The sequence below is a fragment of the Ylistrum balloti genome, unplaced genomic scaffold (genome assembly GCF_031769215.1).
Source record: "Ylistrum balloti isolate Yb309-2 unplaced genomic scaffold, AGI_CSIRO_Ybal_v1 Utg369626, whole genome shotgun sequence".
NCBI classification, from domain to species: Eukaryota; Metazoa; Mollusca; class Bivalvia; order Pectinida; family Pectinidae; genus Ylistrum; species Ylistrum balloti.
The window spans coordinates 588223-608268 of record NW_026781894.1 but is presented as its reverse complement, the minus strand read 5'-3'; the positions used below and the strand labels follow the sequence as shown (position 1 = coordinate 608268).

Genomic DNA, 20046 nt, shown 5'->3' with positions numbered 1-20046 from the left:
GGAAGCACTTTGTACATTTTTAGTATTTAATGTTTGTTAGAAATCGTGATCGGGTTGTATTTTATCGTTTTCAGTGTATCTAAAATCCCTCTTTCATCAAGTTTAGTATCGAATTTCGACCAATTTATAAAATATCTCCATTAAGAAATAAGACCAACGGCGTTTTCGTTTAATAATTAATTTGGTCTTCGTAGCTGACTTCGTTTTTATGTCTAAGAACTGTGCATAGAAATGATAATCCAGAGAAAACAATAGCCGATATCTTGATACAAAGAGCACGTGTCGAGAGGGAATATTTTGCATGCCTACGGAATGTTAAGGTAGCTGTCAGATCCAGACACTGTAAAAATAATTATATACATACATATTTTGACATCTTATCTCTGTGCTATAGATTAAATACCACAATACAGAGATAGAAATGTGTTCAAACTCGACCTGCCAAGATCGCTATGTAGAGCCCATACAACAGTTTTATATTATACACGGAATTCGTGTGATGCTTACCAGCTATAGTAGTGGTATCGCCCCGTATGTTGAAAATGTCACTATAGAAAGGTATTGGTTTTGTTATATGTAGATATAATGCATGTAAACCACAAACCTACAATGTTTCCAACACAAGCCTACAATGGATCAGATACAAATTTCTATTGTATCAAACAGAAGTTTACAATGTAACAAAGACAATTTTACAATGTATCCTAAACAAACTTACACGTAAAATGTATGAAATATTAAACAAACGTAGTATCAGATGTAACAAACATAATCTTACAATGTAGTAAACACAAACATACAATTATCAAACACAAGTTTACACTGTATCAAGTACAATCTAACAATGTATCAAACAAAAACGTACGATCTACCAAACACAACTTTACAATGTATAAAACACAACTTTACAATGTATAACACAATGTTTAAATCACAAACTCACAATGTATAAAACACAAACTTACAATGTATAAAACACAAACTTACAATGTATAAAACACAAACTTACAATGTATAAAACACAAACTTACAATGTATAAAACACAAACTTACAATGTATAAAACACAAACTTACAATGTATAAAACACAAACTTACAATGTATAAAACACAAACTTACATTGTATAAAACACAAACGTACAATGTATAAAACACCAACTTACAATGTATAAAACACAAACTTACATTGTATAAAACACCAACTTACAATGTATAAAACACAAACTTACAATGTATAAAACACAAGCTTACAATGTATAAAACACCAACTTACAATGTATAAAACACAAACTTACAATGTATAAAACACAAACTTACAATGTATAAAACACAAACGTACAATGTATAAAACACCAGCTTACAATGTATAAAACACAAACTTACATTGTATAAAACACAAACGTACATTGTATAAAACACACACGTACAATGTATAAAACACCAACTTACAATGTATAAAACACCAACTTACAATGTATAAAACACAAACTTACAATGTATAAAACACAAACTTACATTGTATAAAACACAATGTATAAAACACAAACTTACATTGTATAAAACACCAACTTACAATGTATAAAACACAAACTTACAATGTATAAAACACAAGCTTACAATGTATAAAACACAAACGTACATTGTATAAAACACAAACGTACAATGTATAAAACACCAACTTACAATGTATAAAACACAAACTTACAATGTATAAAACACAAACTTACATTGTATAAAACACAAACGTACATTGTATAAAACACAAACGTACAATGTATAAAACACCAACTTACAATGTATAAAACACCAACTTACAATGTATAAAACACAAACTTACAATGTATAAAACACAAACTTACATTGTATAAAACACAAACGTACAATGTATAAAACACCAACTTACAATGTATAAAACACAAACTTACATTGTATGTATAAAACACAAACTTACAATGTATAAAACACAAGCTTACAATGTATAAAACACCAACTTACAATGTATAAAACACAAACTTACAATGTATAAAACACAAACTTACAATGTATAAAACACAAACGTACAATGTATAAAACACCAGCTTACAATGTATAAAACACAAGCTTACAATGTATAAAACACCAACTTACAATGTATAAAACACAAACTTACAATGTATAAAACACAAACTTACAATGTATAAAACACAACTTTACAATGTATAAAACACAAACGTACAATGTATAAAACACAAACTTACAATGTATAAAACACAAACTTACAATGTATAAAACACAAACGTACAATGTATAAAACACAAACGTACAATGTATAAAACACAAACTTACAATGTATAAAACACAAGCTTACAATGTATAAAACACAAACTTACAATGTATAAAACACAAACTTACAATGTATAAAACACAAACGTACAATGTATAAAACACAAACGTACAATGTATAAAACACCAGCTTACAATGTATAAAACACAAGCTTACAATGTATAAAACACAAACGTACAATGTATAAAACACAAACGTACAATGTATAAAACACAAACGTACAATGTATAAAACACAAACTTACAATGTATAAAACACAAGCTTACAATGTATAAAACACAAACTTACAATGTATAAAACACAAACTTACAATGTATAAAACACAAACGTACAATGTATAAAACACAAACGTACAATGTATAAAACACAAACGTACAATGTATCAAGTACAATCTTACAATGTATCAAACAAACCCTTATCCAGTACCAAACACAAACTTACAATGTATAAAACACAAACATACAATATAACAAAGATGTTTGTTTCAGTGTTTAAGTACCATGTATTATTATTTAAAACACATCAAAATGAAAAACACCGTAGATATGAATCTAGTAAAGGACATGCGTCACGCATCACCCTAACCTTACTGATTAATACTGGTATATTCAATTTACGTTGAACATTATAAAGCTGCACATAAACTTCGGTTTGGTCAAGGCTTTTTATAACTTTCATAACAAAAGAATTCACGCAGGTTAGAGGTGGGATGAACTGGCCTGTCTCTGTTAACGTACAAACTTTAGTGAAATATAAAAATGCATATATGAGGCTCGCAGGGTTATGGTGTTTGTAATTACTCATAAAAAACAGATGTTGGGGTTAAGATTCACACATATATATATATATAACACAAAACATTATCAACATGAATGAAAGATATGTTCATAATTGGACTTACCAGGGTGCTTTAAATTGAGGTCAAAGATCATGGTTGTTACTGGGATATTATCGGGGTCAAAGTTCATGTCGATGTTTCGATTTAAATGATGCGGTTTGATATTATGTAACGTACCAGGTGCGCTGCTGGAGGTCTATTACAAACGACACGTGTATAAGATTAGTAAATCATAAGTCAAAAAGTTCACAGTGAGGTCTGCCGGCGGACAAACATCTGTTGCCTTATCTAGCCTCGAGTCTGAGATGAAGTTAGCACCTGTTTAAACATTAATTGGTAGCGATAAAAACCAGAAACCTTGGTCGATGATGTATACTGTTTTACCACGGCCAATAGCCTTTAACCGTTCAAACCAGTTAAAAGAAAGACACAAAGTGTAGACATGAACTGTGATACCGAATGTTTGCTACGTCACCACTTCCTGTGTTGTAAACAAAGAAAGCCCCTGAAACCGACTAAACACTATTTTACCTGAATTTTCTGTTAACTCTTAAAATGCATTCCAATGAAGAATTTTCCATAAGAATTTTCGTTAAACCAAAGACAGCTAGTCTAACGACAATATTAAAAAAGGTAAATGGTTCCATCACAAAAATGAATAGTTACGCCATACGTGGTTTTGTCATCTCCCATTATTGCGTTCTCAAATAGTTGATGAAAGGTTTTAAACCACGTTTAAACGATTTAAATAATCATATCAGATGTGATTAAATCTTGTTTTTCTCTACCTGATGAAATTTGCTGCTGAGAAGTAAAGCTGTATCAGTCTTATACAGTCCAGTTAATTTCCACTGTGACAATCTGATAAGAACGAGAGACAGGGACGTTAATTTAATATTCATTTCCGACGGTTTTCAAACTAAATTTCTTATCGATCCGACGCCTTGTTCGTGGTATCAAGATTTTTTTTCATCATTTATCTAGAATGAAGAGATTTAATTCAACAATTGGATTATTTGTTAGTAAAATTGTAAATCCAAGTCAGGAACAATGGACGAGGCAGTCTGATATCTGCTCAAACGGATAACAGGTCATCAACAGGATTTGGAGTGGAAACCTGCTTACCAGTCCGGGCAGATCTGTCATAGGGGTACGATCCTATAATTTAGCGGAAGTTGTACTTGTGTTTTTTTTTATAATTGTATATATTTATATGTGATCTTGACATTTTATACGATACAACTAGCTGTAGATACCTCAAAATCTTGATTTCTATATGGGCAGTTAGCTTAACAAATACTTTGAATTCATTATATCTGTTTTACCCACGGTGCAACAGGTCTCAAACTACGTCCGTTTAATGACAATTTAAATATGAAGTTTTTGCTATTTGTGTGATTTACACGTAACACTAATATATGTTTCACAGTACGACAAAAAAAAATTCATGATATGAATATACTTTTTGTCAATAATGTACTCAATCTATGTCGGACCACTGCCTGGATATGGGGATATCAGTGTTATTATATCCAGCAGGATACGGTTTCGTTTGGATTAGGTTACATTGTTGCCAGTGCAGTGCAAATATATAACTTACCTTCACCAGAGATTCATCCACACAAAAATACCCGATGCATCTGTTCTCCTAAACGGCATAGATCACCAAGTATATAGATTTCAAGAATAAAAAACCGGAGACCCGACCTACCTGTTATTTCATTGATCATCAAATATATAGATTTAAAGAATAAAAAGACCGAGGACCCGACCTACCTGTTATTTAAATGCCGAGTAGTTAAGGTTAAACTAAGATATCAAGTTTCGCTAGCAGCTGGTATTCAATACTACAAATTAAATGAAAAAAATGCCACAAACGATCGCCTACTGTTTAAAATATTGATGTGGTTTTTGTAGTCCCTAGGTAATTAGTGACAGTAACAGCCTTTTGGGCAGTCACTTGTACAATGTCAATATTCTACGTGTAAAGCATCAATGCTTGTCTAACTGTTCGCATTTTTTTTATGATATAGGATAAATATTGATATTTCCTCGAAGGGATATTACAAATATGTCACAATGGCAACAGTCTATACTATAGCCGAGACAAAGGCGCAACACTTTTTGCAAGAGAATATCAACATTTTGATTGAATGTCAACTCAAATTAAAAAAAAAATCAAAAAAATCATGATAAAATGAAAGAAAATATGAAAATGGGAAATATTTATACACAGACTTGAAAATGCACATTATACACAATATATGTACTTACGTAGGGGTAAATGAATCGTAATTAAGTCATTAAGTTCCTCAACTCGATCAATATACTATTGACTAATAGTGCTGCTGACCCGTGTTCCAAGCCTCCGAATCTTGCTTCCTCAATTAACTTACTATAAAGACATTTATTCAAACCTCTCTGTGACGTCGAAGCAATATATAGGCCTAAATCAACGACCGACTCCGCTTTAAAGATAACACTCAGCTGGTGGATCAAGGCGTTTGTAAAACACAAAAAGAGGAGTCGGGTGTGGGATCGATCTGTACTTCACGCTATAGATCACGCTGTTCTGTGTGTATTCTACAGTTCGCTGCTTCATAGGCTGGTAGTGGAACAAGGGCTCTGACGGATCATTCAGTTGGTATCGAGGACGTCGAACAGATCACTCAAACTCGTAGCGGCAAATTGTAATATACTAGCATTAAGTGTCTGTCTCACGGAATAATCCACCAACAACTAATTATATTCTGACTAGATTTTAAAGTGGTTTTCAAAATTAAAGAATTTAATCATTTTAAACAAAATTTAATTTCCGTGATGCAGTGTTGGGAATCTATTTGTGTTTAGTTTTGATATTGTTGTGACGGAATATAATTCTATTTGTGATATATGTATATATATATATGAATAGATGCATATGTATGGAGTTGTGAATACCCGGTATTAACAGCCAGGATGGGATGTAGACAGACGAAGGAGACACCGTGTGTTACGGAAAACAAGGAGTTCGACCCCCTCACGGATAACGGTGTAACAACGATTCCGAGTGTTGACCCGCGTCTGCCTCTCAATGCAAGACAGGTGTTTAAACTTAAACAGTCTTGGAAAGGTATTAAGAGAAAGATAGCCGAGACAGGAGTAGAAATGTTTGTCAGGTAAGTTAAAGATTAATTAAGAGAAAAAAAAAATTATAGATTGGTTTTGATTTTGAAGATATTTGTCAGCATATCCGTAGCTATTCCTTACTTCTATGGCTCCTAATTAGCATTCATACAATTTTGTTTATTGTATAAACCAATAGAATGTCATTCTTTTAAACAATAATGCATCATTGACCAATGAGCCACTTTTATGATGACCGGTGAAATATCATTTTAAACAATGAAATATTTGTATAAAAAATTGAGAAGCACATATATTGACCATTAAAGATCGTGAAACCCATTAAACATTACCTACTCACCATTGAAGCAAACGATATTCACCCACGCAAAATCAGTATTTCTTTAAAATGAAGCACTGTTGCTTTAACACAAAAACATGATCGTACCAATATTTCACACAAAGAACCATTGTTTTTGCCTCGAACCATTGATTGGGAAATGGACAACTGTTGTATTGAATACTGAAATACTATTGAAATGGCCAACGGAAGGTTTTCAAGCACAATGACTTATGAATTGGATTTCCGTTTACAAATCACAAGTCAGTCAATACATTTATGTTGACCTAGTAAACATGTTTAACCAGAAAAACAAACATGTTCAAATATACCGCAAGGTTATCGCGGATTGGAATTTACAAGAGAGTATAACAAATTGCAGGACATATTTGTCCGCATAGCGATATTGGTAGTCAGGTCTTATTCTCGGATTTAATGTACTTGCGTCCTTTAATGATACAAAACACTGTTGTTTAATTACAGAGCGAATTCTGAGTAAGGAATTACGATTTGCAGCATTCGATATTTACACGAGCAGTAAAATACAAACGCTTAGTGTCCAATTATCAAAAGGAGCTTGGGATCAAGTGCTTTGAATAAGGTTATTTATATGTCACCGTTGAAAATGATACACATTCAAGGATTTTCTTCGTTTCTTCACTAGCAATAATTGTATTTCATCCAGTGGCGTAAAATCTTTATTTTCACAAGCGCGCATGTCAAAGTTTCCAGTCCTCGAGATGTTTGAATTTGTTGTTTTGCATGCTCTGTTACTACTAGATTAAATGTAGTTACTTAAGTTTCACATATAAGAGACAAGTCTTCAAGTAATTCAATATGCAATACGTAAGTACAATGTACCGAACATATGTAATCAAATTCAGATAGGCTAGGATTAATACAACATAGTAAAGTTTATACAAATTTTATGGAGCTGTGTTTTCATGATCTCCACCAGAGTTATCGTCCCTTATGGGTACCACTAGGTACTTTGGGAAATATCAATATTTCACAAATAAGAAAAAATAACTCATACAGAATCAATGGCAAGAAACATTTCTTTTTCAATATAACAGATAGGAATGGGATCATGATATAATTCAAATGTCCATATTATGCTTTTTTTGTTCCATCAAGCGTGTACACTTACACTCCGTATCTTGAGTTTCAGTTGTAATACTTATAACAAATAATTAATAAGAGCACTTGTGGCTTTTGTAATCGAAAATGAATAACTACATACATAAGCATTGCTTTACATGATTCATTAGGGCACATTGACAGTTCCCAATAAAGTGTTAGACGTATTCAATTGGTTGTTGAAGCGACAATTTAATTGCTAGTTTTTTCGGGGTGTTTGATTTCAATTTGGATATAGATCTGATGATCTGAAGATCGGTTCCTAACTCTACTTGTTTAAATTTCACACTGTATATTAACCGTTATTTAACGCCATCTAAATCCTAACGACAGCTGGTACTTGAAAAGAGTGCACGTGATGCCAATATATCCGAAATACAATTCTTGTCCGCAACAGCAGTCACGGAAAAGTCACTATGTGCAGTGTACCGTATCAGGCAATAGATGAAATGTTTACAGTCACATACAGCTCTTGATCGAGTCGAAAACTGTATTCGAAATCAATTTTAGCTACTGAATGAAAAGTTCGTGTCGCACCCCAAAAAACTTGACTAGCTCTCTAAGTGAGATTAGAAAGCTTTTGTGAACCATCGAAGTGAGTTAGGTGGATACCAAGATAGTTTTGTGAGCCGTCGAATTAAGCTTACAAGATCTTCTACCATGAATTGGCGAACCTTCTCCATAAGAAACTTCTTTTTGGTTTTTGTTTTTAGAGGGATGGGGAGTTGAAAGTGGGATACAGTGGATTGTCATGAAAAACACCAGATCAAAAAGTCCTTTAGAAAGGGTATTCAAACATGTAATTCTGACATCTGAGACACTTATTATCAAACGATGTTTCCGTTGTAAGAAAGCAATATATGTAGATCTGAAGATAAGCTGGATACATGAACTCAATCTAGGTACCAAGTACACATGACAATTGAAGAAGAATTCCGAAGAATTGCACCCGACAATACTTGTCAAACAAATGTGTATTATCCTGGTACCTGACCATACTGTGTCCAGTGAAATTCTGTGTTCCTGAAATACTCCGTAACTGGCAAATATTTGTTCCCTGTCAACCTGGGATACTCAATATCGCGGGCAATGTTGTATTCCAAGGATAATAACATAACCAGCAATACTGTGATCCAAGTACTATAATGTACCCGGCAATACTTTGTTCAATATACTACAATGTAACCGGCAATACTTTGTTCCAAGTATTGCAAGGTACCCGGCAGTATTGTGTTCCTAGTATTGCAATGTACCCGGGAATACTTTATTTCATTTATTACAATGTATCCATCAATACTGTGTTCCAAGTACTACAATGTACCCGCTACTGCTGTGTTCCGATACTACAATATATCCGGCAAAAATGTATTCCAAGTACTAGAATGTACTTCAAATTACATTTCTTTAGGGTAGAAATGGACATAATATTATTTAAATGGTAAAACACATTGAAAGTGCCATGATTCTCAAATCCATTGATGGTGAAGAAAGCAATATCGTGAAATGTACATGGAATTTTGTATAACCAGATGTGAAGCTGGAGTTGCAAAATGTTCCTCGTAACTATGGATTGATAACGTTCGACTTTCTCTCGGTTATTTGAACGGAAAAAAGACAACGACCCATGTCTGTTTTCTTTCACCTGCGATATTCCACTGAATTGGCCACACATTTTACACGTGCCCACATCAAGTGCCCCCTAATGGGCGATTGCCTATGGTACTGCAATGTCCGATCTCGCACATTTGGATGCTGCTGGGAAGTCTATCCTGAAACATAAACCATCCAAATTATGATGAACGACGGTTTGAATATATGACTTTGATCCTTAATGAGGCCGGGACGGCAACGTGTCGGTTTTCTGACAGAAGCCATGTTTTATGTGTACTCATTTATAAAAAATAAAGTCTGTTTGTGACGATATTTATCTTGACGGGTAACGCTTCCAATCCCCAACGGCGGCGAGACGTGACTCGGCACGCTGGATCTAACTATAATAAACACAGCTTTATTCTTTCTCCAATTCGCACCAAGTCGTAATCTTTTATCCATCAACCCGTCAGCTCATCAATCTTTGAAAATTTCACTTGTACGTGTAATTCTGTTGATGTAACACTTCGGCTGGTTCGGTGTTATCGAAACTGAAAAGCAATGAATGAACAACTTTTAAATTTGTCAGTGTTTCTCAAGATCTAAAAAAAGAGGAAGGATAAAGAATGCTTTATTGATGGAATTCGGAACCAACCTTATTCATGTGAAAATTATAGATTATACAGTTGTTACTAGACACTAGTTAACTACTTTTGCCAAACCATAATCGTCTTGTCACTATCAGACAAGCATAAAAACAACAATCATTATATGGTGTACGTAGATAAATGGCAATAGGTAATCAATTAGTTCGATATGACACGGACACATAAATTTGTAGAAGAAATCCAATGGCCTTCATTGTTTTGATGGGTTGAGATAGGGTGATCTCAATTATTCAATTGTCAAACACGAAGCTGGTAGAATGATTATTTTTCTCTTAACATGCTTTCCTTGTCCGAGTGCAAGACAAAGTGCATTATTCTTAAACAAAAACACGTGGATGGCGTATGAATAGTGACGAGGCCCGCGCCCTTGACGCGTCACGGATTGTGATATAATATTACAAATATATAGCGTACATGTCAATAAAACGTCAAATAGTATTTTACTCGTTATATAACGTATATAAATATATATAATAAGTTGTAGGTCAGTATGTTTCAGTTTTGATGATAACATAAGATTTCAGTAGCATTCAAACTAGTGTATGTGTGTGACCTAATACAAATAATTTCATTTCCGGGTCACTTGAATTGTTTTCAGAACGCGCAAAGAGCACATGTAGCTTGTCTCAACTCTAGTGTGAGACACGTAAATCTCATATCGGGAAAAAAGCGAGGATTTACCATTTCTTGGTAACAGGATACTAGTGAACAGATTTTACGTGTAGTTTGAAGTGATTAAACGATATATTGATTATAGCTAATTAACACATTAATTTACAGGTTAGAAGGAATATGGACATAATATTGATATTCCTTTCAGATACAGCTGTTCCCGCCTTTGGTGTTTAAAGACAGCACGACACGCGCTTCTCGTGGGTTTATTCAAATAAGTTTATCGACTAATGAACTGTTCAACATCTTTTGTACATTTCCTAAATTTCTTTTTATATGCTTTATACTATTATCAGGACACCAGGGTTGTCACAAAGAAAAATGTTTTACCATAGGTTGCAAGGTTGCTGATGACACATGCCACTCGTGGGTTTATACAAATAATTTTATCGACTACTTTGTACTGCAAAATATCTTCGGCAGATATTCTCATTTTCGTTTTGTATGAGTTATACGTTTTATGAGGACACCAGGGTTGTCACATACAGAGAAATATTAAACCATAGGCTATTAATGACACGTGCCTCTTGTGGATTTATACAAATAACTTTATCGACTACTTTGTACTGCTAAACATCTTTGGCAGATTTTCTTATTTTGTTTTTGTATGATTTATACTATTTATCAGGACACCAGGGTTGTCACACACAGAAATATTTTACCATAGGTTGCTAATTAACTATGTAGGGGAAATGGATAACAGAAGGGACTTTGCAGCTGGAGTGGCAATTGGTCCTTCATAACAATCCAATTTCCGTACGTGATCGGTTAGTGAAACCCATTACCGATACCTACTGACACAAAGTTGTGTATATATGGTACTTTCGATCGGTGTACTGGTGAGGTACAGGCTTCTGTCACGAAATCAATCAAGCACACCCATTCACGGCCTGGTCAAGCAGCTAGAGAAATGTTGTCATAATCGACCTTCGGAACAAAAGGACACGGCCTGGGTCAATTCCGGAACCATATAGTTATGTTCTTGTTCATCCTAAATGCTCATGCTCGTTGTGACAATTTGTTTTCAGCAAAATCAACTTTACAGTCAACTGATTGGGAACACAATTTCATAGAAACTACTTACACGATCTATATCACAAAGCTAATTGGTGTATATAACTGCCTCCAACCAATCACTGGCAATTACATTTCTAGTGCATACATGGCATTGCGTTTCGGTTTTTCCTTACGTTTATTCATTCACTGAGAGACTGTTTTGTTCAGTGCACCTTGACTTCTGTTTTGCATTTTTAATTTCTATAAAAAATAAAAATGCATTTTTAACGAGTCAAGTTTGAGAACAATAAGTCAGTAAAACAAAAACGAGATTTAAACTCCCTTGCGTCTTGAATCTAAATGAAGCATTACAAAATGGGTAAAGTTGTATTGTGTAGGGAGTGGTTGATTTGCTGTATGAATACTACCATCAGGTGTCGACACGTACATCATGCGTTTACGACAACACGGATGGTTGAAGTTTGCAGAATTTCAACCGATGCTTACACATTAATAATGTAGTGTTACTTTGGAAACGTACAACGCTATGTTGGCAAGTTTAGATGCTTACAGTTCGTGAAACTGTTGAAAACATCCAATTTCTTAAATTGTTACATCCTTTTCATATGAAGCCGTATTTGTTCTTTCCGCATGGGTCATTCTTCAACAACGAGATACTGTTTTTATCTACTTTTAACAGTAACTGAAAATTTATATTTAATGTGAATCCAATGCTATATATAGGATTACTGATCATAGATTTATAAATCATTAATTGTCTGCAAGGTCGCTAGGGTCTCTAAATAATTATAGATTACCATCGTCTGTCAGAAGATATACACGTGCGTATTAACCAACATGTGTGGCATACAGTATTGACTATTGGTAAGGTGAATATGACAGCTCTCAAAGTTTTGAGATTTTTTTTGTTATCAGTTACCATTTCTTCATCATCATTATGTCGCTTACTCGTCTAAGTAAAACATATTCCTCAGATGTAATGCAAAACGTTCTTGATGTTGTCTTCTGTATTTTTGAATATAAATTGACATATTATATGATTTTTTTTGCTAAAAGTTTGGAGCATAATAAACCTTAATTATCGCTACAAGTAATTGTCAAAGGCGAATTTTAAAGCATTGCTTCTTGTGGAATATTACTTTATTGTTTCCATTTAATGGGACAAAGGAGGTAACGACAAAGGTCTGTCTTTCTCTCCAATAGCAATATCCTTCATAAATAAACTAATAACTTAATGCTTTACTTAGAGTATGCTCTCTTTCTACCTCAAATTGACAATTTAACAGAGAAATGTAAGAAAAGTTGTAAATTAAGTGGTACTATATAGCGACATTTTAATTTGTTTATAATTTGATCAGGCTTTCAAATGTTACGTCATCTTCACGTGATTCTAGAGAGATTGCAAGGCCAAACCAATTTTTATCTGAATCTAAACCAGTAAGTAAATGGTTTCTGAAGACCATGGCAATAACGATGGCATTAGATTTCTGCGCGTTAACTACTGAATTTGCTGAATACGTGTAAAATCTTAACACCAATCTAAAACAAAGGGTGTGTTTCACTCTCTCATATGTAGGACTAGGTGGCAACTCGGGCGACGACGCGTGGATTATATAACCACTTATAGCGCTGTACGGACTCTTCTTGAAACAATTCCATTATCCTGGTAACCGCTGATAGCCAATACTTCCTCGTCATCAATACTCTGGTGAGAACACACACACTCTGATACATTGTTAGCTAGTCAAATGGATACTTCCCACTGTTTTTTAGACGTTAACTCTTTGGTCGACATTCCTTCCATGACACTTAAACCTGTGATAATCTTTTTCATTTCAACAGGGTAACAGAGAAAGGTGAAACCTAGTCAGTAATGTGCTTTCCCTATAGTTAAATGTTGTTTATTTGTACCAAGAACAAAAATTGCTTGGATGATGCTTCGTGTCACGATCTACTTAGAAAAAAAACATCCTGTTATTGTTTACTTCATATCTACATTTCCAGCGCTGTAGGGGTTCGCGTTTATGCTATTATATAAAGAAGCCCGGTGTTAAATACTTTGCATGAGAGGGAAACCAGTTCTAAGTGGAAATGTGATAAACAAGATGTGTTGATCGTGTTAGGTCATCTTCAGTCGAAGGTATACCTAAGACCAAGTATCACAATATACTTGTTTTTCCATTAGAAAGTCAAGCTGTAAATTCCTTTACAGAAATGCTATGATCTCCATTTCGGCAATAGATTAGTGTGTTGAGTAGACCAATGATATTTTAGTCCCAATAAATTATTTCTCATCTTTCCATTTTTATATTTGTATATTTTATACTCTTATTTTCGAGAAAATTTGTTATTTCTTTAGGTTAACATTATATAAAGCAATTCAAAAGCCTCTTGGTTTAATATGAGATTTACTTAATATATGATGTGAATTGAAGAAGCAAAATCCAACAGCAAGGTATATTAGCTTGGTTAGACCTGGTTTTCGATAGAGCAAGTCGATCTACGTCATAAACAACCTTTATTCATTATACAACAAGTAAGTACGTCAACTGTCACCATGGAATCTGAAAATAAACATGTTAATTCAGGAATATTTTATATACAAATAACAAAATTACCTCCAACAAGAAAATAAATCAGGCATAAATGTTTACCTAATGTCTGCGAAGAGTGGCAGACCTATTGCCTGGCGGAGTGCTAATTCTGACGCCTCTTTACTGGGAGAAATAAATTGCCATACTTTCGTTGATGGTCTGACTTAGCGATTCCTTCAGGCTGATTACAGAGTTAAGATGTTTTGGCTGACTGGTATATCGGCACCCAAGACTTGTCCGCTATCACGTCACCCCTGCATATCAATTCACGCAAGGTCAGTGCTCTTCGATAGAGTCGTACAATTCTTACTGTTAACGGCCTTACCGAGGTAACTAATACTCTCTTGGTAAGCTTGCACGAGTTAAACAGATACAGATGAAAGATAAATTGCCGTTTAGCGGTTTTTCTTAAATCTTATCCGATAGCGATAAACGTTCTAAATCAACTCAGATGACCTGGTATGTTTATCCACAGTCATGATGATATTTCTCGCCCTTTTCCTAATAACCAATTTTTTGTTGTGGTCTCAAAGGATGACAGCAAAGACATTGTCTAATATTAAACCTCAATAGTTTGCTTTGAAGATTTGACCTAGTTACAACGACATGGGAGTTTAGTGTGAACGATTACCCCAAGGCTACCTTACTTCCACAGTCTTCCTTTCTTCTGACTTGTTCTGACAGTATCTCTCAGCTTCCCTTTTGCTTGATAAAAGCAATACAGGAAGAACGCACATCAGAATATCTGCTAGGGACATTTTGTTTACAGTAAGTAGTCCACGCTTAAGATGGTATCAGATACCAATACACACTAAAAGTGTTATATTCATGTGATGAATTAATCATTATATTTATTCTGCAATTGAAAAGCCTTACACGATCACAGATTTGTGTTTATTTTGCAATTGTAAGCACGAGCATGTTCACGTACAGGTACCTGCTGGGCAAACTATATAACCACATCAAAGTACGTGGGATTCAGGCGAATAATCTGCCAGCATCAAAGGTCCCCGGTGAGTTCAAATCGTTTCAGATCTATGTGGAACATCAATTTTAAGAATTCTTAGCCTTCATATCGAGACGAAAATCTATGCAGCCTTTGACCCATGTATCAACCCGTGTTGTCCCGTAGGTCGTCCGGCGTGTGGCGATTATAGACCGATGATGCTTCTTGATTGTCAGCTGTTGAATACAAAATTCTGCTTAGTCATTTTATTCCTTTGAAAGGAGTCTAATGATGCACAATCCAGAAAGCTACTACACGGGTTAACTGAAAGCAACAGTGAGCAGTCCAAAATTCTGCTTTACCACACAATAACAGATCAAAAGCGTAGACATTTTCCTCAGTATCTTTAAAGAGCACGTTGTTAAGATACGCTGATTTACAATATACTATATCAATGACGAACAACATCTTTGAATTTTGCTATTCTCATTGAACACAAAATAAGCCGTATAAGCTATTTCTCGAAGATTGGTTGATTGCTGGCCTGAGTGGACAGTTAACTTAGTATTATGACGAGGGGGATTTTGATTTTTATATCCATTACTAGATTTAGACATTGTGCTAATGCCTATTTCGTCCCTAATTTTCATGCAGAATTATATCACTTTATAGTAATATATAACTTGTAGCTTTTATGTTTATTAAAATAACAGATTGTTTCGAGAACACTTAGCGAATATGTTGAAACTGTAAAAATGGTCATAACTAACGCGGATTGCTTGAAAGAAATTTCATTCGAAGTCCTTGTTACCAGCTTTATAAAGCGGCTTGACAAATCGAATACGAAGACGAAGATATTGTCAATCATAAGACATATTTCATGTTTGCTTAAGGTGTCGACTTCGCGAATTTTCCTCCAGTGGAGGTCAGAACTATATTCTTTCTCCACCGTTTACCTTTTTTATAATTAAAGCTTTAATCACTGAGGCTTTGAGTAGGGTATGATAGTGTAAGTTAGGGTTAGACAGTGTACGTTAGGATATGATAGTGTAGTTAGGGTATGATAGTGTACGTTAGGGTATGATAGTGTAGTGAGGGTATGATAGTGTAGTTAGGGTATGATAGTGTAGTGAGGGTATGATAGTGTAGTGAGGGTATGATAGTGTAGTGAGGGTATGATAGTGTAGTGAGGGTATGATAGTGTAGTTAGGGTATGATAGTGTACGTTAGGGTATGATAGTGTACGTTAGGGTATGATAGTGTAGTGAGGGTATGATAGTGTACGTTAGGGTATGATAGTGTAAGTAAGGGTATGATAGTGTAAGTGAGGGTATGATAGTGTACGTTAGGGTATGATAGTGTAGTGAGGGTATGATAGTGTACGTTAGGGTATGATAGTGTAGTGAGGGTATGATAGTGTACGTTAGGGTATGATAGTGTAGTGAGGGTATGAAATTGTAGTGAGGGTATGATAGTGTAGTGAGGGTATGATAGTGGGGTATGATAGTGTACGTTAGGGTATGATAGTGTAGTGAGTTTATGATAGTGTACGTTAGGGTATGATAGTGTAAGTGAAGGTATGATAGTGTAGTGAGTTTATGATAGTGTACGTTAGGGTATGATAGTGTAAGTGAGGTATGATAGTGTATGAGGGTGTAGTGTAGTGGGGTATGATAATGTAAGTGTGGGTATAATATAGTGTACGTTAGGGTATGATAGTGTAGTGAGGGTATGGTAGTGTACGTTAGGGTATGATAGTGTACGTTAGGGTATGATAGTGTAGTGAGGGTATGATAGTGTACGTTAGGGTATGATAGTGTAGTGAGGGTATGATAGTGTAAGTTAGGGTATGATAGTGTAGTGAGGGTATGATAGTGTAAGTTAGGGTATGATAGTGTAGTGAGGGTATTATAGTGTACGTTAGGGTATGATAGTGTAGTGAGTTTATGATAGTGTACGTTAGGGTATGATAGTGTAAGTGAAGGTATGATAGTGTAGTGAGTTTATGATAGTGTACGTTAGGGTATGATAGTGTAAGTGAAGGTATGATAGTGTAGTGAGGGTATGATAGTGTAGTGAGGGTATGATAGTGTAAGTGAGGGTATGATAGTGTAGTGAGGGTATTATAGTGTACGTTAGGGTATGATAGTGTAGTGAGTTTATGATAGTGTACGTTAGGGTATGATAGTGTAGTGAGGGTATGAAAGTGTAGTTAGGGTATGATAGTGTAGTGAGGGTATGATAGTGTAGTGAGGGTATGATAGTGTACGTTAGGGTATGATAGTGTACGTGAGGGTATGATAGTGTAATGAGGGTATGATAGTGTAAGTTAGGGTATGATAGTGTACGTTAGGGTATGGTAGTGTACGTTAGGGTATGATAGTGTAGTGAGGGTATGAAAGTGTAGTGAGGGCATGTTAGATAAAAATTTTTGGGATTTCTTGAAAAATCCATATTCCATCACGAAGGATGAGTTGAGTATTTTCTGCCTGCTGTTACTGATAAAGGAACGTTCTGTACAGACAACTTCAAATTGAGGCTCTCTTATTTAGTTTATCGTCATTAGGAAGTTGAATGCTTTTGCATTTAAACTTGTTATTTCGTAATTACATAATCAGCATTTAAAAGGTCACACAACACAACCTAAATCAGAGATATACATTACACCCATTTATCTGATTAGGCTTCCAGGTATTCTAGTTACTTTAATCAACAAGAAAAAAACTGCTTACGTTTAAAAGCTCTTAGATACGCCGACATGTGTTAGTATGATTTAACATGTTGGAGAATTTTCGTAAATGGAATAGTATGCAGTTATTTCTTGAAAAAAACATATCTATTGACAAAAAATGGCAAAAAATGGCAAAAAAACGCGTCGAGGATTTTATTTCAACAAATTACATTTCTTATCAAAGTTAACATTTAACTCCTAATATCTACAAAATTATTTTTCGTTTACTTGTTAAATTAGTAATAAAGACATAAGAGTTTCTTTTCTTTTTCTAATCTATATTGATATGTAGGCAATTTATTTGTACCATAATTAACATAAATAATAAGCCACGCTGCTGGTATTCAAGTAGCCTTATGAGTGATATGCTTTACAATATCATATTTTAATTGCATTGTGATAATATTGACAATTAATTGATTTCATAGATAAACACTTCATTTCTCTTCGAGTCTCTTATGACTGAGTACAAAGATTCTCTGCTTTGTATGTCAGATCATAATCGAAGCTTTGTCATATCATAATGTCATTTTAGATGTCTAGTCGTGTTTTGCATAACAACCACCGTCCGTCTTTTTACTCATACTCTTGGCGGTTGGTTCTCAACTTTACAATATGTGTTCATCGATCGAGAAAATAACGTGCTCGGAACGCCCTTACTTTTAACAAACACCACTATATTTCACAAAAAGTTTTCAATTGATTATTTCAAAATAGACGGGTAATTGAGCATGTTGTAGCCTATATCTAACGACAGGGTGAACCTCCCGCTAAAGTTGTGTGTTTTGAACCCAAAATTGATCGATATTGTCATCCGCGGTTCCTCTAGTTATACACTGGATGATGTCAACATTTCATCATACCGGAAAAGAAATTAGGAAAGATTTAATTCCATCTTGGAGCAAACTGACACTACAATGTTTTCTTTCTAAATTAAATGATTCATTCATTAATTAATAATCAACTTGATCCTGGCATTGATAAGATATTCAGATAAACATTCAATCTATGCCCGAAGACAAACAATAGTAACGCTTGTCTTAAATAAATCGACAGACATTAGAATCGTAAGATGGAGCAAAACATTTCACCATCAACAGCCGTGTAATATTACATTGAGGGACAATGCCATTATCTGCTAATGAATTTTTCATTATTGTGATATCGTTTCACTCTACATTACATTAATTTCTTCTGTAAAACGATGGCAAAGGGAACCACTCAAGAGAACTGCCTTAGAACCAAACACTGAATTTTTGGAGAACAATTAATTTCGCGACCTGATCATCTTATGAGTGGTAATGGAAACATTAATACATGGAATGTCTGTTTTAGAAATGCATATAGTGGGTTGCAGGTTACTAATGTATGGGGAACAATTAATTTCGCGAGCTGATCACCTTGTTAGTAGTAATGGAAACATGGTCGTGTTATATATATATATATATAAGTTTTGTTCAAATTCCAACGAAGACAGGAACCCTGCGAAAGGAATGAAATCAAAATCAATATGTTGTGTAATATATTATTAAGAGATGGAATAAAAGGATACAAGCGATGTATACATGATTGTAATGAGTTCCAAGACATTTATGTATTCTCCAATACTCTTTTCTTCGTTAAGAGAATAACCCTTCCATACTTCCGTTATTTTAATTAATCAAAATCGTGTTTCTTCAATGCCATGGAAATGCAGATTTCATTCCTTCTTTCCAAAACAGGATAATGATAATTCAACTTTTAAATAATAACTGACATTTTAACGAAATGGTAATTCAAACTCAAAACCAATATAACGAGAACGAAGGAAACTTAACTTCTGCCTATGAAATTTCTAAAACGACAGACGCAAATTCCATTTTGTAATCTCTTTACTCCCAGTCATATCAGAAGTTCATTGAGTGAACTAAGGCAGAATTTATAATAAACAGGTTTCCTTTCTTTCAAATCAATTTGAAGGATAAAATTGTAACATTATATATATATCTGCTTTCAGACCCGATGTAGTTTTGCTATTTCTTGTTATGATAATACTGGATTGGCTATCAAACATTTTAAAGGTTCCTTTTTTCCTCACTATA

General features: G+C 34.4%; 1 protein-coding gene across 1 annotated transcript in view; it reads left to right on the top strand.

Moving 5' to 3' along the window:
• Positions 1–5694: 5694 nt before the first annotated feature.
• Positions 5695–20046, top strand: part of LOC132551170 (neuroglobin-like) — a 59410-nt gene continuing 45058 nt past the window's right edge. Inside the window, exon 1 of the mRNA XM_060215282.1 lies at positions 5695–6320. Within this exon, the coding sequence (XP_060071265.1) occupies positions 6121–6320 (200 nt within the window). The 5' untranslated portion in view covers positions 5695–6120. The remainder of the gene's footprint in view (positions 6321–20046) is intronic.